The following is a 20,454-nucleotide window of genomic DNA, read 5'->3' as shown; positions in this document are numbered from 1 at the left end:
GCAAGCGTTTCCGGGGATTTTGCAGAAATAGAGAGCAAGCGTAGAGTATGGCCGCGCGAAGAATTCGTTCCCATTGTTCATGCGACCAAACTCTCTGCTCGCTCTTTTTACATAGTAGTCGGGGTTCCACCGTTGAATTAGCAGACGTCCAGCTCACACCTCCATGTTTTTTTTTTTCTTAATGAAGAAGACGCTTCGGGATGCAGGCCATGAGGTTAGCGATGATGAAGATGAGGAAGGGGATGACCACGAGGAGGGCGATGAAGAGGACGACGACGGAGAGGAGGAAGATGCCCAAGACGAAGTAGACGAACCTCAACAGCAGCAACAGCAGCAACAGCAAGAAGACCAACCAGAAGTAGTGACTCAAACTCAATCTCTAGAGGAAACCCCCCCTGCCCCCCAACCTGAAGACCACACCCAAGAACCTGAGCTCCCCTCCCAAGACGACAATTATCCGGCTCACAATGCTGATTACAAATCACAGGAAACGGGATACGTGCCTCAGGATGGGACGTACCCCTCCAGTCAAACTGACTTCCCATCATACGGCGGTAGCTTCCCCTCAAACTCTGCTGAGTACTCGTCTTATGGCGCAGGGGACCATACCCCTGGATCTGGGTACCCTGTAAATGGTACAGAGTACCCACCGCAAGATTCTGGATACGACACAGGGTACCCATTACAAGACACAGGATACCAATCACATGACACAGGGTACCAATCATACGACACAGGGTACCCATTACATGACACAGGGTACCCATCCCAGTATGGCGATTACCCCAGTCAGTACGCTGACTATCAATCACCATACTCAACGTACGATCCCAGCCAGACCACGCCTCAGGAGTACTACAGACCCGACCAGGGGTACCCAGGGGGGCAAGACATTATGCAAGGCATCGGTATCAAACAAGACCCAGGCCTCGCGGACGCGGGAATCAACTATGGAGACGACGACAATGACCTGACTTGACATTGTACAATCAAGATATCAAAATTTTATTGGTATAATCAGAATTATAATTGGAATTATTAGGTCCCTTAACGAGAAAGGGACTGGGGTTGAGCTGGTTATCCATACGGGCTTATACTGCGGACTTCTTGGTCCAGTATCAGAGTGGCTTGCTGAGCCAAAACTTTGTTATGTTCGACTAGCTTAGCAGAGAAAAGACTAAGACACGAACGATTTTATCCACGGCATTGAACGCTCACAGCTTTGGCTGTAAAAAGATTTAAAATAAAGTATACTTTTATGCATTTCATTTCAACTTGTTATGGTGTACTTTTCAATCTCATTTGAGAAATCATACCACGAGAAGTTACATTCTAATAGTCATAATTCCTATTTACTTTCCAGTAGCCTGTTTTAGTGCTCAACGGTCGAGATATATTCATACAAGCATGAGATCAAGAGACGGCTGTAGGCATGGAAAGCCGGTGAAAATATTAGGATAGGAGGTTTCTTGGGAGGGTGTGAATTAACGTGGAGTGGACCAAGCATACCGTTAATGACCTAATAAACGCCCGAGGCGTTTATTCAATTTCGAGGTCCGTGGCGTTCATTAGATACGTGGCGTTCATTAGATACGTGGCGTTTATTAGAAAGGGGCGTTCTTTACAAACTATGAAAATATAAGAAATCCATTCAAGTGCAGTGGGGTTCTAGTATCAGCCACGATCAAAAGTAGAGCGTGCGCGTAGCAAGCGTTTACCGTGCAACGAATGAAATGAATAACGGTGCAAGTATGCGGTAAACAATCTCCGAAAGAACAAAAAGGGATTTTTTTTTTTCATGCGTTTCAGTATCTCCACGAGACGTTTGTCGGATTTGGCTCCCTACATTACCAGTAAGATCTAGCTTTGCTTTATGGTTTTGTCTACAAATAGCACGTCTATAGAGAGCCGCAAGTGGACCTTTCGCCGTTGTGTGTGTGTGTGTGGGGGGGGGAGGGGGGGGGGGGGGGGGGTGCGTTCCCCTGCACACCCCTGGGTACGGGCCTGAGAAGTTCAATGTCGGTTTCTGGGTTTCACGCTCGCAGCTACGGTATTCGGGACCATGCTTTCTCGAGAAATCTTTAAATTTCACTTTTGACTCGTAATTTTATGAAGAAAGACATTATCTTGTGGAAAGCTCTGCGATGCTTAAAGAATGCTCTTTACTTTACTTCTTTTTTTTTTTTTCTTTTTTTTTTTTTTAAATTTAATTTACTTTCTTTTTGGGGTAACCAGTCCACCTCCCTCCACTTTTTTTATTTACTTTGCGGTCAGCGGACTCACCATCTCATGGTCAACCTGTGGTGTGTTGTGTGGTGGCGTTCAGTCATTTGCTCTCTCGTTTAATTCAGCATAAACATTTTATTTATTAATAACTTTCTAAACTTACTAAAGAACCACCAGTTCCTGATAAAACACTTCAAAGTAACTAACTTCTTTCAAGTGTGCGATTTTTTTAGCCGGCTTTGTAGCTTGCCAAACTTTTCGAGATTTCAAAATGGCGGCATTTGCGCTTCTTCTTGCTTTCTGTTTGACTTTCGTGCAAGCACAAGAAAAGATGACATTTGAGACGCCGAAGATGACGGAAGAAGAGCAGCATTCGCCTCACACTCCTGGCTCCTTTGAGATCCAATGTGACGCTTGTACGGCCATTGCACACAGAGTAAGTTTAAGAAAGTTGACTAAGAATGCGTGTGTTTATTCGACTGTCTCTAGCGTTTCATTCATATCTGCGATAGTACAATTTGTAAGAGTTCTGTTGCCATTAGGGTGGTAAGTTTTCTTTGTTTGAAGGACGCTTTTAGTTAATTAGGTTAATCATTACACTTTCCATTTTTTAAACACTCCTTAAAAATGTTACTTATATTTTTTTAACATAGAAGTATATTCTTATTTTAGTTTGTACCTTCATATTTGAAAATTTAAGTTGTTTGTGCCTTCGTCCTTGAATTTAATTTTTTCATGTCTCATATTGTTTTTCTCTTGGATTTAATATCATGTCCTTTCTTTGTTGACAAATGGCAATAAGAAACCTGCAAGGCCTTCTTAAAGAAAAAATAAATAAAAAGGTTTTTCCCATGCATTACAACTGCCTTTGTAATTTGCAGAAAACAAGGTTCATTATAAAGAATTGCTAGGAACAATCAGAATATTAACCAGTCAAAACCCTTTTTGAGACTTCCCAGCTTCCCTCCCAATCAGGTTCAGTGTTCCCATTTTTTTTTATTTGGCAACTCTTGAGTTTTACACTTTAACATTTCTGATTGGCTCAGCATAATTAAAATGTTTTCATTTTAAAGTGCTCTGATTGGTCAAAGCTGTTGTTTGGCATCTGCCCTCTCCTTGTTCTATCCCTTTAGGGTGTAAAATTCACCCCGTGTGCTATCTCTTAGGGGCTTTTTATAAGTCTGTCATCCTCTAGCATGTTCCGAGCTAATTGTGGACAAAAGATAAATTGATTTTCTGCAGAAAATTGCTTGTGTTTTGGAGTTTATTGAAAGGTGCAACAAATTTCAAGTCTAGAAAACCTAAAAAAAATCCTTATTCAGATTTGATATTTCAGATGACCACATCTTTAGCTATCCCTTAGGGTTAAACTTTTCTGACAAGCTTGTGACTTGTTTTGAGGGGATTCCCACTTTCCAGTAGCCCTGGTTGTCCACTAAATCTACTGAAATGTTGTTTTGTAGATGAATGTAGCACTGCACAAGGAAGAGGCAAAACGTCCTTCCTTGAAAGGCAAGCCAGTGCCAGAGTCAGTTTATGTTGATGCAATTGAAGGTGTCTGCAGCTCGAAGAGCTGGGAAGAGTAAGTTTTGTTAGTTATCTAATTAAATATCACAGCAATAATTATTTCAAAATAATCCCTATCAAAATATCTTAGATAGAAAAAAATTTTTTGAAAAGAATGATATAAGGTTTCCTGTCAAAATTGAACATGACTTACAAGGTTAATAATAAAAACATGTGTTTTAAATGTTTTTTAAATGCATCCTAGAGCAACACATTACTTTTTTTTCTCTAGCTATGGAATAAAGACTGTGAATGGTATAAACAGAATCTCTGGTGAGGGACTAGAAGCTAAGGACGTGCCTGGAATGATGCAAGGTGGAGGGAAATGGCCAGGAAGGTATGTAGATAGGGAGATGCGGTACCTAGATCACAAGTGGTGGCCAGCTGGACCATGAAGTGGTAGTGGGCTGTTTTACATGCATTGGGGGTTCTGTGGAATTTGTGTGTGTAAGTGAGGCTATGTCAGTTCTTTAAACATTGCCAATTCTGATGATGTCAGTGACTGTGATAGTGATGACAATGCCGATGGTGATGTTGTTGGTTTTGGTGACAGTGATGGTTATGGTAACTGATGATAATGATAACTCTGATGATGATCATAATTCAATCAACATTTCTTATCCATCTTGCCAACTTAACTTCATTTATTTAACTTCTTCTAATTATTTTTGCTAGACTCATGTCCAAATGTGAAGGAATGGTTGGAGATATTGGGGAAGACAAACTCTATGAGAAGTTCAGAGAAAATGGTAGTGGGCTGTTTTACATACATCGGGGGTTCTGTGTAATTTGTGTGTGTAAGTGAGGCTATGTCAGTTCTTTAAACGTTGCCAATTCTGATGATGTCAGTGACGGTGAAGGTTGATAGTGATGACAATGCCGATGATGATGTTGATGGTTTTGGTGACAGTGATGGTTATGGTAACTGATGATAATGATAACTCTGATGATGATCATAATTCAATCAACATTTCTTATCCATCTTGCCAACTTAACTTCATTTATTTAACTTCTTCTAATTATTTTTGCTAGACTCATGTCCAAATGTGAAGGAATGGTTGGAGATATTGGGGAAGACAAACTCTATGAGAAGTTCAGAGAAGACGGAGATCTCCATAAATACCTGTGCACTGAGTTCAGTCAAGACTGTGTCCGTGACAAGACAGCAAAGAAAGGCAAGAAGAAAACCAAGAAATCTAAGGGAAAGAAAGACTCCAAGCAAGAACTTTAGACGTATACAATACCAGCCCTGTGGAATGGCCTGATATAACTGAGCCAAAGTTTTAATAGAATGGTGTGTTGAAAAAGGAAGAAGGAAAGACATTACAAAGCAGGAATTCTGTCATGCCAATATATTACTTATTAGGTCCAGACGTTCAAATGCCCGGAAGAGACCATTCTATGACTGTTGTCTGGTTTTGATTTTAGTTGAAAAGTTTGCATGGTTAGAACAGAATTGTTTTTTTTTGTTGTTGTTGTTGTTTTTTTGTTTTTATTTTTAATGTTTTAAGTACATTCTTGTATTTGTAAGGTATAAGTGAGAGTAGCTAAAAGTATTATATGTGCAATGGGCAGATCCACTTGGGGTGGGCTTGTTGGCTAACCACTCAACTTCTGGTGCATTTTACTGTATTGTCCACCCCTTTTCATGTTCCCAGCCCAAATAAATTCTACAAGCATTTTTGAACATTTGTTTCATCAATGTAGTATTGTAAGTTTAGCTAGGAGAAGGTGGGGGTATTAGAGCTTCTGAAAAATCCTCTATTCAAATTGGAGGTCTTGGGGAGGAAGGGGGGGGTTGAAATTGCTAACCCCCACAATTACCCGACTTCCTATTAACTGAAAAATGCAATTACATAGTCTCCTTTCTTGTTCTGATATGTGCGTATCTTGGAAAGCATGCAAAGTTTAAAGTTGAAAATTTAGCAAAATCATGATATGGCCTGATTTTCAGATGCTTAGATCCCACTGCGGTCCTACTGATAGGACATGGTTAAATCTATTATAATATCTGGCTTTAACAAATGGGTGAAAATGCACTGTAGGAATTGTTTACTATTTCAAAAGAGGAAAGTCCTTGGATACCCTGGATACCAGAGGCTCCATGCTTCGCGGCGACAACGATTTGAGCGTTGTAGAAAAAAAATTAAAGATCTCGGATATTTTTCCGAGTAAAAAAAAAAAGCGATCCTGCCAGGACTCGAACCTGGAATCTCCTGATCCGTAGTCAGGCGCCTTATCCATTGGGCCACAGGACCATTGCTAGGCTAACTATATTATAAAAATGTATATATATCCTATTCAAGGGTAAAATTATTTGAATAAATGTAAATATTTATGTTTGACATTAGTTTTTAACATTTAAGGATTAAAATCAATTTTACTGGTCTGATTGGAACCTTATAAGCACTCAGCTTTCATCATCAAAAAATAGATATATATTTGGAAAGGCAGCCATTTTAACATCTCTATAAAAAGTAAGCGTGTTTGATAATTGATTTTAGACAAAACATATTTTTTGGCAGTTATAAGCAGTTTTAATTTCGCGAAATAATAACTGATACCGGATATTTGTATTTATGCAAATAAGGTAAGTCTATAAGGCCTCCCCTGGGAATTTGTAGTTTCGTATCTCCATAGCAACCCAAGCAGAATGTGACAGAACCTGAATAGGAACGAAGTACGTGGTTTTTTACAAATTTGACCAGAACAGATATACATCTGTAAAAAACAAAGAGTGGTTTATGTGAAGGATATAGCTAGAGAGTAATGCCTGAAACGGACAATCCAAGGGCTTACATCCAATCCAAATCATTACCAATCACAAGCCACCAAGGGCTAAAAATCACTGCGCGGAGTGCTCGAGTCTACACATGCGAAGTTCCTACGAGAAGAGAAGTGGCGAGGGAAAATTACGAGCGAAGAAAACACCAAATGACAAAATGCGGCTATCGATCGGTTATCTATAAACCTTACCAATCTGTAGGGGAGGTTTTTCTGAACGATAAGAAACTGATTCTGTCGGCATTAGGACAACAAGCTAGTGAGCAAGTAACACAGGTATGTGATGAACAGTCTATTGCATGCTGCTATAAAACGGCACCTAAAGCCCTGCCTAACACGCATTAATAATAAATGGACCTAGTACAGGGTTTATTAGGGGCGAACGTTTGCTTTGAGTAAATTATAACAGCGTGGAACAGATGCCCCGTAAACTAACAACAACTTGATAGGTCACTTTACCGGTGTTTTGTTCTCGAAGTTCAACAGTTTAACTCTATCATCCTAAACTGAAATGCCGTAAAGTATTTTGTTCTAGGCACTTGGTCGATCCCAGCGGTTTTGTGCGATGACCTTCTCTGATAACTTTAAAGCTTGTGGCCCTTTGCTTTACACCTGAAATACATATTCAATAAAAGTAAACACTATGTTTGGTTTGCCACCGCATTAAATATAATTTTCATCTACATAGATTTTCACTTTGTGGTTACTTGAGCTAATATGAACATTCAAATGGCTTTCGCTAAATCACTGAAATGGGTTTTTAGCCTTAAAATGGCATTTTGTCAGAAAAAAGCCATGATTTTCGTGGAGCTTACACAATGTATGTATTCGCTTAAATTATTAACATAAACAAGACCATATTAATTCGCTGAGTGCTTGTCAGTTTGATCTATTCGCAAACTTCAAAGTCTAGTTAGATTTTCCCCTGTCTCTCAAAAATATGCCTCCCTTGTAGCCAGGTACCCTGGTTCAAGAGGCTCGAACGAGGCTCTGAAACTAGGGTAGTAGCCAGATTATTTACGCTTTGAAAGGGAAGGGCATTTTTTTGTATGTCGTGTTACTTATTTATTAATACTTTTTTTCAAGAAGGTCTCGCATTAGGATATAGATATCTTAAAACGAGATCTCAGGGATCCCATTTTGGGTTCGGATTATTTCCGAGTTTCTGAGTTAGCGATCAACTCATCTGACGTTTCAAAATACTTATGCCTACCTGTTAACGAGCCTGTGCATGCTAAGGTTTAACATTATTAATTTTTATCTTTTTTTCTAGCGCGCGTTGATATCTTTTGTTTATTTTGTGCTCTTATGTTTTTTGTAAAATTTACCAACATTATCATTATCACTGTTATAAAATCTCTCGTTGAAATTTAAAGAATATTATATATATATATACTTTTTGCGCTAATATTGGGCGTTTTACAAGTAATCTTTAGACTAAGTTTTTATTTTATCCTTCCAGCCAAAGAGATCAATCGCGAATTCTCTATTTACGTTCATGTCAATCCATTTCCCACAATCTGACGAAGACCAGAACCTCTGGAGTTCACAGAAAACAAGATTTTACTTATAGAAAAGAGATCGTTTTTGGGGGGTTCTGCTATTGCTGTAGAAAGGACAGATAATTTTGTTCTCCTGCATTACCCCCAAACACTCGTCCAAGAATCTTAACACACTACAAAGTGGCTTGTTTTCACTTCGTTGTTTTTGAAGTCGCCAAGTTGTTTGTTTCCCTTTGAACTTGTGATCAATAATTAATCGGCCTATGATCGGCCCCACGGGAATACTTTCGTCTTTTGAGTAACCGCCGCTTTAAGTCTGTGCCGCACTTTTTAATTGGCCCTTGGGAGCTACATTAGGCCGCAAAATGTAATAACTAACGCAAAATGTCATCTTGACGCGAAATGTAATAACCTTCAACGCAAAATAACACGAAATGTAATAACTTTCAACGCAAAATGTAATAAAATATTTAACGCGAAATGTAATAACGCAAAATGTAATAACATGAAATAATTACTATAAACCTATAAACGATAACTACCAATAAAGGTTGTCAGTGCAAATGGCGATTGGCAAATGGCAGTTCTACGACCGAAAGTAACCATGCGTTTCGAAGAATATGGATAAATCAAGACAATTATCCATTAAAGGTTACCAATGCTTGGCTCTGACATTGCTGGATTTTATTTAAGACCTTCAATTTTAAGAATAATATATTAGCACCCATAAGCCATTTGCCATTCGCCATTTGACTGACAACCTTTGTGAAATAGGTGTATATTTTGACTCAAAGCTTGAGAGAATTTTCCCGATCTATCATAAGGGTATTAATAGGAATAGCACAAAAATAGCATAATAACGAGACTGATTCTGAACACCTTCTCCCAGGGCGAAGAGCATTTGGACGAGCCGCTCGAAGTGGGAAGTGACGTCTTGTCGCCTTCCGCCACCCCCTTTTTTCTCTCTCGCTAAAATGTCAAAGTTTACGAATCGCAACCTTTGATTTTTTTTGTGTGTGTGTGTAAATGTAAATGGTCATTCTTTTATTTTTCCAGTTTCAAGATAACTCATCATCTTCGTCCAGTGATTCAGAAGATGATGAAATCAGGACTTTCAAGAACTCGAGAAGCCCTACCAAGTCTAAGGTGATGACACAATAAAGCATTTATTTCCGGTGTTGATCTTAAGAGCAAGGGCGTAGACAGGGGGGAGCAGAGGGTCAGCCCCCCTTCCTTCAGCCAAAAATAATGTAAATTTATGAGGCATTACTTAAGATACAGGAGAAAATGTTTAATATGGGCCTTTTTTGACCCCTCCTGTTGAAAATCTAATAACGATGTTTTTGGATAGATGTGATCCCTTATTCTCGAGTAACAGCCTTTACTAAAACACTTATGAGCTCCCTCGCCAAATGTTGGGGTCGATTCCTTAATCTCGAGCACAAGAATCGTTGACAGTTAGGATTCGCGCCGCCTAATGATTTTCTTTTTACTTTTATGTAAGTCTACTTTTTTTTTACTTTTATGTAAGTCTATTTTGTTTCTACTTTTCTTTCAGTCTATATTTTTATTTTTGAGTAATTCTTGGGAGTGCGTTACTATGCGGAACTGCCTTACTTGACGTCATGTTTGATTGATGTGTTACACGTCAAACTTTTTCGCAATTTTAGTTTGTAATTGTATCGATTTATTGCGTTCTTGTAAGGACATATATTTATCCCGTGTGTCACGTTAATGTTTTAAAGTGCATTCCTTTAATGTGTGTGTGTGGATTGCGTTACTGAACTTTGTCACTTTGCATGGCTTTAGGCGGATCATCAAAAGCCTGTTGTGCCCCAGGCTACCGCGTACAAACCTGAGGTGATTAATGACATCCGTGTCCAAGTCAACAAGGGAAGGTAAGGCCAGAGACAGACAGACAGACAGACAGACAGACAGACAGACAGACAGACAGACAGACAGACAGACAGACAGACAGACAGACAGACAGACAGACAGACAGACAGACAGACAGACAGACAGACAGACAGACAGACAGACAGACAGACAGACAGACAGAGAATTGTCCGCTTAGCCCCGTTCTTCTTTATCACGCGCAGGAAGATGGTCAACGCCGTTCGGCTGGGATTTGGTTTGTATAGACTGGTCAAGGATGAACAAGAGAAAAAGGTGCTTTCTCCCTCTTCCCACCATTTTTATCTCTACCCGCCTAGACTTTCTGTTACCTCCCGTATCCCCGCTCAGCTCCTACAGTCTCTTAATGGCATTCGAAGCTTCCTGAATAATAAACAAGTAGGAAAAACAAGTTTATAGACTGATTCTAGTAGCTGTTTGCAAAATTAGATAACCATCCACCTGCTTCAGCGTGTGGAGTATCTAAAATGAAGAATATGTGCTATTGCTCTTAAAAGAAAATGATGGCTCCTTTTTAACAACTATGTTGATATGCTTGTGTACTAAATAAGGAGGAGGGGTGGGGGGGGGGGGGGGGGGGGGGGCTGGTTCTCCCTGGCTACGCCTCATCCTCTTTAGGAGAAAAAGGAGAGCCTCTAGTTGTTACGTAGAATTTATTCAAAATCTCATCATCTGATCGCATTGACAGCAAGCGAAAGCTGACGAAGAACAGAGGAAGAAAGAGGAAGCGGCCAGAAGAGAGATGAAACCTCCAACTAGCGACAGCGAGAATTCGGACGACGAGAACGACGAGCTAAGAAGGTATTTATTAAAGAACAGAACTCAAACAGAATGGGTGTATCGCACTCCCCCCCCCCCCCCCCCCCCCCCTTACCGATCGCCTTTTGAAGTGTAATTTCGTTTTTTATATATATATATATTAAATTTTATTTTTTGTTTTTGATGGGTGATGACTATGAAAAGGTTGATATTCATGGATTTCGAACATCGTAGTACTAATATTTAATGCAATAATCGTCGAATAAATTATGAGGTGTGTTCAAAATAAACTATACTGCGTCACTTGTCATCCAGGACCTTTTTGGACATCGCTTTTTACTGAGGTTTCATGTTTTCCTGTTTGCAGCTTAATAATTCAACTTCCTCCAAGCCCAACTCATGATGACAACTTGAGGTAGGTATATAAATTTGTATTTACCCTTTACGTCCGCTACTATCAGTATATCGTTTGTAGCTAAAGGCTTTCTCCTTTCAAGTCCAAGAGAATACCACGATGTCGACCCTCCCGGTAGTCCCGCCCCCTCCACTACTAGCCAGAAATGGAAACGATTGGGTAAGACAACTGTCATGATTTCATTTCGTGATTTTGTTGTGTTGGGCTCGTGATCAAGTCGTGCTCATGGGTTTGTTAGTTTTTTTTAGTGTTGTAATTCAGGGGCGTAGCCAGGGGGTGGCCAAGGGGGCCCGGGCCCCCCTTTTAGCAGCCAAATATAAAGAACATGTATGAGACATTATCTAAAACACAGGAGAAAATGTCTTGAAAGGGCCTTTTGGGCCCCTCTCCTGTTAAAAATCCTGGCTACGCCGCTATTCCAGACGTAGTCGTTCGTTGTCTATTCGGATTGTTTTCGAGTAATAGTCGCGTTGAGTTTGTTGTTTGGTCGTGATGGAATCTCGCGTTCACTTCGTGATGTTGTCGCTGTGTTCTCGATGTAGTCAAGACATGTTCCTTGTCTAGTCGCGTTGTTTTCGAGTAATAGTTGCGTTGGGTTTGTTGTTTGGCCGCAATGGAATACTCGCGTTGACTTCGTGATGTTGTCGCTGTGGTTTCAATGTAGTCGCGATATGTTCGTTATCTAGTCGCTTTTTTTTCGAGTAATAGTCGCTTCGAGTTTGTTGTTTAGTCGCGATGGAATACTCGCGTTGACTTCGTGATGTTATCGATGTGTTCTCGATGTAGTCGATATGTGTTCGTAGTGTAGTCATATTGCGGTATGTATTTTGAGTATTCGCAATATTGATATTCGTGCGTTAGTTTTCAGTTATGACCGTTTGTATTCGTTTTACTTTGGATATAATTATCGTTATATCATTTTTATTTTATCATTTTTATTAAATTATTGTTCTTGTGTTTATTCAGGCCAAAATGCAGCCCAGAGTTTAGCACGTGACGAGGTAACACCACGTGACCAGCAACCAATGCTTCACGTGACAAAAGTCACCCCACCCGACACCCCTGAAATACCAGACTATGACAGGTCAGTACCTGCATATATGCAGACCACTGCTTTTATTGGTGGCAAAGCACTCGGAAGGACTTCGTTAATTCTCGGAAGACTCGGTACTTCTGTGGCAGTGACTCGGTTTTTCCTCGTCATAGGCTCGGAACTCTTCGGCAGTTACTCGTTAATGACTTATGGTTGACTTTTTTGCACGTTATTGAACTAGGTAATAATGTATTGCGATTACCTTATTATTCTTTATTTTCGCGCATCTTGAATTATTCTTCGTTTTTTTTACAAACAATGTGGAGAAGTCCACACCAAAAGATCGTCAATAGAAACTTTTAAGGTTTTTCTATATCCATTAAATTTCGTGCGATCGAGATTAGCGGTCTTCATTTTTCGAGAGTCTTTAAGTTCGCGTTTTTTTTTTTAAATCGCGAAAAAAGGCGAATTTAGGTACGTGCGAAAATTAATTAGAATAAAGTACCTGCCAATTCGATATTTCGCAAATTACTCGGTTTGACCCATTCACGTGCCAAAGGTAATTCTGTGGCTACCCGGGTCAGTACACTACTAACTTGGTATATCTTCGGGGATTACTGATTTTCCTTTTTGTTTTAATGTGTAGGTCTTCGACCGAGCACTTGACAATCAGCAGAACTCATCGCCAAGTGGCCAGCGCGCCATCCGAGCGGAAACAGCTAATTCGTCCCCCCAAATCAGCCCAGTCCACCTCGTCGGCAATGAGCCGTCGGTCGCGAAAGCTACGGAACCCTCGGCCCTACTCCCCAGTCTACTCTAATATCAACTACAACGACGTCGCTGATAGGTTAGTGGTTAACGTATCTAGGGGATTGCACCCTCTTCCTCCTTGTGCATTATGGGAAAACCGAGAGAACAGAAAGAAGGGAGTCACCCCGTTTTATCCTTTTTGCAACACCTCGTCTAATGCTGTAACCGCCTCTGTGAACAATCCCCGTTTTATCCTTTTTGCAACACCTCGTCTAATGCTGTAACCGCCTCTGTGAACAATTCCCGTTTTATCCTTTTTGCAACACCTCGTCTAATGCTGTAACCGCCTCTGTGAACAATTCCCGTTTTATCCTTTTTGCAACACCTCGTCTAATGCTATAACCGCCTCTGTGAACAATTCCCGCATCCGCCGCTGAGGGTAGATATATTTGTATGCTTTGACAAACTGCTGTCCAAATGCGATGTGAAAAGCCCATTCTCAATGTGACCTTAAAACACTGGTTAGCATGCAGGTTAGGGTCTCCAGTAAACACCCAAAACATGAAGACAAAAGTGGGGCTAAAATGCCTTAGCTTGAATCACGGGCGATAAGAAAGTTTAGAGGAGATTATTTATACGGTTTGGTTGTGGTATGCTTTGTTTTATCATTCTGAGCTTGTGATTGAATTTTGGTTGCAACCGTGCGTGTCTCTTTGTTTTTGCGACGTCTTGCGGTAAACGTTAGCCCGCTGTAGATCAATTGATAACTGCTTGAATTTGTTGGCCTTGATGAAAACGCAAAACCGGAAGCCATTTTATTTCTGATATATCAGATTTTTGGCTATTAAGCTATATTTGTTTAGCTGCCACCATCTAAAAAGAGTCTTGACAAGCTTCGATTATGTATTTTTCATTTCAGGCAAAGCGTGTTTCGCCAGCTGTGCGTACTCCACTGGATTCTTGAGGCGATGTCTCAAGACGTCCAGCCTGCCGTTATGCCACCAATAACAAGTTGCTGGAAGCTCAAGTAAGCACTAGACAGACTCGATTTCATGCCACCAATCACGGCTTGCAAATAAATAGAATGAACCGATTTTATTACTGGAAACTCAAGTAAGTACTAGACAGACTCGATTTCATGCCACCAATCACAAACTTTCGAATAAAAGAATAATCATAAGAGAATGAGAAAAATATTTTTTCGAAGTATGTTAAATAGACTTATGCTGTCATGGTGCTCTCAAGCAATCATATTGGAATAATCACAAGATAGATCCAGTTTTATTTATTCAGTTGTCAAAGCGAGCTGCAACCATCAGACTCTTATCCTCACAAGAGTTCAAACAACAACAAGAAAGTGTTTCTTTGAAAAAAAGATCACTATGTGTGGTGTTACCTGTCTTTGTACTTATTGTACTTATAACGTTCTGCTTGGTGCAGGGAACTGAAAGAGAACATCAACAATCTTAGAAAGCGCGTGGAGCGTGATAAAAACACCGAGAAGGACTGGGTCACATTCAAACAAAACCCTGCGAGATTTACACAGGTGTGTTGCTATGGTCACCGTCTTTACAGTATTACAATTACAAGCTATAGTCACTATCATCATCATCGTCACGATTATGTTCACACATATCATATCCAAGGCCATCTATTAAATGTTTGTTGATTTGTCTCATAACTATTTTCGTCGTCGTAATCAACATCGTCCTTTCATCATCGTCATTATTATTATCATATCATCATCATCATCAACAACAACAACAACACCATCGTCATCAACATCATCGTCGTCATCACCATCACCTTAGCAATCAATGGTACCCTCTGTGGCCACCAGTACTCTTGCTTATTTTATGTGTGAATTTCGATCACCGCTACCATAACCAACATCACAACTGATAGAAGAACTATCACGCACTTCCCCTTCTTATCGACAGCAACAACGCGATTAGCAAGCTTATTGATCTTCTTTTCACCCACAGCGCAACACTCGTCGCGGTACTCGGCGCATCTCCATCCATCCAAACTTCCTCCAGCGCTTGACCAATAACAACACTCCGCCGAGCTCGGGATCAAACCCCACCTACCCTACCCCTGTCGCCCTAAGAATCCCCCAAGGGGACACCCCTCGGTCGCGCCGTGGTAGTGCTTGTAGTAACGTGTCTCATACGGAAAATGAGCCTGCGCAAGGTCAGCGGAACGAGGCCGAAGATTCATCGCCGTTGGGTGTTTCTCTTGGTAACCATGGCAATCACGCGCGATTTGGTGAGTTTCTAACCAAACAACAGATTATGTGGTTATATCTAGGATTTCCACACACTAACACTTACCGAATTTCTAAAGGTGAAAAAATAAGAGTATCAAAATATAGTGTAACTGACGAATCCCACTCAGATTTCCAGAACAGCTAACTACAACCTCGTTCCCAGGGCCCTCTCCCTTTCCTGTCATTCCTTATCTTTGGTTGCGAAAATCCTAGCTTCATGTCTAAATTGACTCGTGTGTGGATAGCTACATAATCTGCATTTAATCGAGAAAGGAATAAAAGGAGACAACATGCGTCCATCATCGTAGTCTTATGGATATACCCTCCGTGGAGAAGCTGTTACCACTAGGACACTTAACCACGCGTGGCCAATAGCGGCAATTAAGATAAATTCGGTGAGATGATTCGGTGATATATCTTGTTGTCATGTTTTATCCAGTAGGGGATAGTGACGTCAAAAACTCCACTGATCACATGAGCGCTCCTACTAGCCGCCAGACTCCCGCGACACCAAGTCAAGCAAATGTCGCTGATAAGAAGGCGAAGCTACAGAAACAGAAGTCTTTCACAGTGACTTCGGTGTACACCCCGCCTACAAACGCGAGCAAAGCGATTCAGAAGTTACGCGCCAAAACACGGGCGGCGAAGGCATTTAGCACGAACTTGTCGGTATGTATCACTTTGAAACAGCTTTAGTCTTGCATCACCATCGTCATTATTTTCACTTCACCCCTCCCTCCCCCACCATCTCTATTATAATCAAGGCCAGTAGTGTTATCATCACCATCATCATTATTTTCACTTCACCCCTCCCTCCCCCACCATCTCTATTATACTCAATGCCAGCAGTGTCATCATCGCCATCATAGTCAATCATCACTCAACCAGCCGTCACATATCTCTCTATCAAGTCAATCTTGTTTTAAAAACTGTCGTTTTCTAGCTCGCTCGGTCATTTTCTTATTAGGCATTACATAAATATTTTTTCGCTTTTTTATCGCTCTAGAGCTTTGTAATTTGAGAAGTTTCACGTAAACTTCCAGGAATTCGTTTTTACTACGATTTTGCTGGCAGCCAACTTAGATATGAGTCTAGTCCCTAACGTTTTAGAATATCACAGGTATCCTGCGCTCTCGCCCAAGGCCCTTTAGACCATTTAAAAAAACGACAGCCATTGATTTATATGCTAACTTCATTATCACCTTCATCACCACATTCACAAAGTCATCATTGTCATCACGAAACCACACCATAGCCACCACTGTCATCATCATTATAATCGTCACGCAGTCATCATCATCATTATCATCAAAATTATTATCGTCACGCATTTATCACCATCATCATAGGTATTGTCACGCATTCATTATCATCATTGGTATCGTCACGCATTTATCACCATCATTATTGGTATTGTCACGCTTTCATTATCATCATTGGTATCGTCATGCATTCATTATCATCATCATTGGTATCGTCACGCATTCATTATCATCATCATTGGTATTGTCACGCATTCATAACCATCATCATCGGTATTGTCACGCATTCATTATCATCATTGGTATTGTCACGCATTCATTATTATCATCATTGGTATTGTCACGCATTCATAACCATCATCATTGGTATTGTCACGCGTCACGCATTCATTATCATCATTGGTATTGTCACGCATTCATTATCATCATTGGTATCGTCACGCATTCATCAGCATCATCATTGGTATCGTCACGCATTCATCAGCATCATCATTGGTATCGTCACGCATTCATCAGCACCATCATTGGTATCGTCACGCATTCATAACCATCATCATTGGTATCGTCAGTTATTCATCATCATCGCCACCGAAATCAATATTTCGTCATTGTCAACACCATCACTACCACCGCCCCAGGCACCATTATAACCATCATTAACATTATTTCCGCCGTCGTCCTACATTTTCTGCTATTTTATCTCACAGCAGAAGGAGCTGGACACACTCTCCACGCCGGCGGAAGAGCAGCGAGATTCACGTGTAAGAGCCTGGGTTCAAGCTACAGGTAACGCCATGGCTTTAGATATCACGATACTATGGATTATTAAGGTTTCCATAATTTGGCAAACTCTCATTGACAATTTCTAAAAGCTAAATCGTCTTCTGGCTTCCGTCATACAAAATTATTGAAGCCTTTTATTGACCAGCACTTAAATGATTTCCATCATAATCCCCAAGACGCTGACCGTAGTTTGATTAACCTAAAAGGCCATTCCTGGTCATTTTGTTCACTCGACATGGAAACCTACATCAACTAACGTCATGCAGCGCGCGCTTCGTTTGGTGCAAGTTTAAAAAGGCGCTGCATTCTGGTAGTTGAGGTAGTATTTTATTCTAATGTGCGCTCAAGCTTATAGCTGTGATGTCCTATTTTTAAATTAAATTATTTTTTTAAATTAATAGCGCTGCTGACATTATGAGTTTTTATATATTTTTTGTATGTAGGTGCTGTTAACACGAAGAGATTTGCCGCGGCAGCCATCGCGGCTTTTGGTGCCATCACTCTTGACCACAACAAGGATAAGATACCGACTGAACTCAAATCGAAATTCGACGAGGTGGCAGAGGAGAAAGCGCTAGTGCTGCACGATAACCTTGAAGTGCGAGACAGGTATGACGAAGTCTATTCCTCTCTTGGCACTATGAGTAGCCTAGATTGTCGAAATAAGCCCCTCAAATAAACACCACCCCTAAAGTAGTCGCCTCACCTGAGAGGAAGCGCCTTGCCTTAGAGTGTTGCACAATAGACTTTAATGACGAGGGGGACTGTACATAGAAGGATAATAACGAAAACTGTCTATACTACCCTCCAAACCATTCTATTATTCAGACTTCTTCTCCTTCTCGTCCTCCTCCTCCTCCCCCTCCTCCTTCTGCTTCTTCTTCTCCTTCTTCTTCTTTCTAATTTGACCATTGGGTATAGTGTTTGTATTACCTTTTTACGAATAACCCGTGTCAATCAAAGATCCCACCACTATCCATCCCGATGGGGCCAACGATTTAAAAACCGCGCGCTTTTATGGTTAATGACACTACAATTTTTTTGTAGCCTCCGAAACCGGCCTTCGAAGTTTAGTTTAACAATTTTCAGAACTGACTAAATTTCCCCTAGTGAAAACGGGTCGTATTAACAAAATTATGGCATTGGCATGATTAAAGAAAAAAAAAATCCACAAAAATGCTTACTTCGCGTAAGATTGAAGTGACCTTTTAACTAGAAATTTGTTTACCTTTTTGTGCAGAAATCGGATGCAGATTCTTGAGCGGAAGCTAATGTGCCTCGAGACGTTCAATAATATGTACAAAGCGCTGGACCAGATGCGATCAAACAGCGTTATACCGGATAACGAGACCAGCGAGGAGATGAGGCAGCGAGTCAGTGAAGAGTGCAAGTGGTGAGTGACCCTCACTAAAACGACCAAAGACGTTTTTGTTTTTTCATGTTTCGACATACCAAGTGTCGTTAGTGTAAAATAGAAATCAGCCAATGGAATTTAGAGCTTTCTTACACTTTTTTTTTCTTAGGACTAATAAAATGACAGACCCTTTTTTAGAAAGTATCTTTTATTCAAAAAATTAGCATTGATTTCCTGTTTCTCTGTGTCTTGCTGGACGACATAATGTATTTTATTAATTATATTGCTCCCTAAAATATTCTCTTTGATACATTAAGGTACAAAGATCTCAACGATAACTTACCCCCCGAAGTGAAGAACGACATGTACTGCAATCTAGTACTGAACAAGATCGCTAGTTATGGCTCGGTAAGGATATGCTCTTTTTCATTAAAAGAAGTGAAAGTGATATATGCATAAATAACAAGGATGATGGAACTGATTATGGTGAAGATGATGATGATAAATTGGTTATAGACGATGAAAGATTTGGTGATGGTGATTGTTATAAATAAGTTATAGTAGTGAGATTTGGTGAAAGAGATGTAACGATGGTGACGATGATGATGCTGTTGACTATGATGGTTGTTGATGAAATTATTTGAATTGGCGGTGATGGAGATAATCATTGTGGTTGTAATGATGATGATACTGGTAGTGATGATGATGATGATGATGATGATGACAGTGGCTGATGTAGATGTTTATGATACTTATGATGCTGATAGTGATGATGATGATGGCGATGATGATCACCAAAACTCAAAATTGACTCTCTACTGTTTGACTAACAGGAAAACTATGATTTCAACCAACATTGATTCTGAATTGCAGCTTGAAGGGCGCAAGGCTAGCAGCAGCCAGTTCTTAAAAGTTTTATCAACGCTACGCATGTGGGAGATCTGCGCACCAGACATCAGCGCAGCTCTTGAGGTGAGTGACGTCACATAATTTTTCCCCATTTAATGCCGAAGCAAAATTTAAAATCTGCATTTCTTTTTTTTTCCCACCTTTTTAGTTTGTGCGAGAAAAGGTGGTCGGTATGTCCGAGATAGAGTATGAAGACTGGTTCAACATGAAATTCCCTCAGCCTCAGAGAGCAGTGTCGGCCCCACCGCCACGCACGGGACAGCGAGCATACTGACCAGCGGTATCACGCGCGAGACAGCGAGTAAACTGATCAGCGGTAACACCGCGCACAAGACAGCGTGTGTACTGGTCAGCGGTATCATCGCTCATGACAGAGCTAGCATACTGATCACCGGTAATACCATGTACAGAAAAGGGAACTTTCTGATATGCAGTGCTACCGTAAACGGGACAACGAACACCATTATAAAGAAAATACTAAAATATAACTCGTGGTTTGTATTTTTTATACGGAAGTAAAAGTAAATAAAACTGAATTTATTTCTTAGTGTTTTAATTCTATATACGAGGGGGAGGGGAGTGACCCTCTGAAACCCAATTGAACCGCCACCTTATTAAACCCCCTACCCCGCCCCAACCGACATGACGGAAAAACCTGGAAAATTCGCAATTGAGATAGAGAAAGAAGACACAATTCCTTACAATGACCATCGGTTCCTTGTATTCCGGACTGATTTTTAAAACAGAAATAACGTAAGGCCGAAATGCACATACCCAGATTTTTGATTTTTTTAGATATTTTTTCCTTGATCATCCTTGCGCTATGTATGAGCTCAAAGACGAAAAGCTCAAATTTCAAAACTTTACAAAAAGTCGCATCAATTTAAAAAAAGTCGCATTTGATATTTTGTTTGCTATTATACTCACT

The 20,454-nt window shown here is 40.5% G+C and overlaps 3 protein-coding genes and 1 non-coding gene across 6 annotated transcripts in view; 3 read left to right on the top strand and 1 right to left on the bottom strand.

The window, feature by feature from the left end:
- LOC5517510 (general vesicular transport factor p115) overlaps window positions 1-1,268 on the top strand; it is a 30,007-nt gene extending 28,739 nt beyond the window's left edge. The window contains exon 32 of the mRNA XM_048734049.1: window positions 188-1,268. Within this exon, the coding sequence (XP_048590006.1) occupies window positions 188-979 (792 nt within the window). The 3' untranslated portion in view covers window positions 980-1,268. The remainder of the gene's footprint in view (window positions 1-187) is intronic.
- Window positions 1,269-2,289: 1,021 nt separating this feature from the next.
- LOC5517488 (marginal zone B- and B1-cell-specific protein) lies at window positions 2,290-5,479 on the top strand. Of its 2 annotated transcripts, none has more exons than XM_032362045.2 (4): window positions 2,290-2,662; window positions 3,690-3,808; window positions 4,025-4,129; window positions 4,468-4,612. In XM_032362045.2, the coding sequence occupies exons 1-4, from the start codon at window positions 2,498-2,500 to the stop codon at window positions 4,595-4,597; spliced, it is 519 nt and encodes a 172-aa protein (XP_032217936.2). In that variant the 5' UTR covers window positions 2,290-2,497; the 3' UTR covers window positions 4,598-4,612. The 2 variants fall into 2 exon arrangements, with proteins under 2 accessions (XP_032217936.2, XP_048590418.1); XM_048734461.1 differs by lacking the exon at window positions 4,468-4,612 and adding an exon at window positions 4,825-5,479 and having other exon boundaries at window positions 2,291-2,662.
- Window positions 5,480-5,977: 498 nt separating this feature from the next.
- On the bottom strand, window positions 5,978-6,050 carry Trnar-acg. Its single transcript has one exon. It is a non-coding gene; the product is annotated as a tRNA-Arg (tRNA).
- A 376-nt stretch (window positions 6,051-6,426) lies between these two features.
- Window positions 6,427-19,996, top strand: LOC5517489. 2 transcript variants are annotated; one of them, XM_032362035.2, is made up of 19 exons: window positions 6,427-6,852; window positions 9,135-9,224; window positions 9,888-9,976; window positions 10,178-10,247; window positions 10,681-10,793; window positions 11,119-11,166; window positions 11,249-11,325; window positions 12,133-12,250; window positions 12,846-13,046; window positions 13,869-13,976; window positions 14,390-14,495; window positions 14,935-15,217; window positions 15,658-15,887; window positions 17,191-17,266; window positions 17,707-17,872; window positions 18,504-18,656; window positions 18,935-19,025; window positions 19,491-19,589; window positions 19,675-19,996. In XM_032362035.2, exons 1-19 carry the CDS (start codon window positions 6,562-6,564, stop codon window positions 19,798-19,800), a joined length of 2,535 nt encoding a protein of 844 aa, XP_032217926.2. In that variant the 5' UTR covers window positions 6,427-6,561; the 3' UTR covers window positions 19,801-19,996. The 2 variants fall into 2 exon arrangements, with proteins under 2 accessions (XP_032217926.2, XP_001637521.2); XM_001637471.3 differs by having other exon boundaries at window positions 6,428-6,852; window positions 17,188-17,266.
- The last annotated feature ends 458 nt before the right edge of the window (window positions 19,997-20,454 follow it).

This window comes from Nematostella vectensis, chromosome 11 (genome assembly GCF_932526225.1).
Source record: "Nematostella vectensis chromosome 11, jaNemVect1.1, whole genome shotgun sequence".
Classification (NCBI taxonomy): Eukaryota; Metazoa; Cnidaria; class Anthozoa; order Actiniaria; family Edwardsiidae; genus Nematostella; species Nematostella vectensis.
This window is presented reverse-complemented; position numbering and strand designations above follow the sequence as displayed.

Excerpts from the sequence above, each read along its gene's own strand:
- LOC5517488 (XM_048734461.1), top strand. The coding sequence starts at position 2,498 with ATGGCGGCATTTGCGCTTCTTCTTGCTTTCTGTTTGACTTTCGTGCAA. Across the intron at positions 2,663-3,689 it reads GTACGGCCATTGCACACAGA|ATGAATGTAGCACTGCACAA; the intron begins GTAAGTTTAAGA and ends GTTGTTTTGTAG. Across the intron at positions 3,809-4,024 it reads AGCTCGAAGAGCTGGGAAGA|CTATGGAATAAAGACTGTGA; the intron begins GTAAGTTTTGTT and ends TTTTTTCTCTAG.
- LOC5517489 (XM_001637471.3), top strand. The coding sequence starts at position 6,562 with ATGCCTGAAACGGACAATCCAAGGGCTTACATCCAATCCAAATCATTA. Across the intron at positions 11,167-11,248 it reads ACTCATGATGACAACTTGAG|TCCAAGAGAATACCACGATG; the intron begins GTAGGTATATAA and ends TCTCCTTTCAAG. Across the intron at positions 17,873-18,503 it reads AACCTTGAAGTGCGAGACAG|AAATCGGATGCAGATTCTTG; the intron begins GTATGACGAAGT and ends CTTTTTGTGCAG.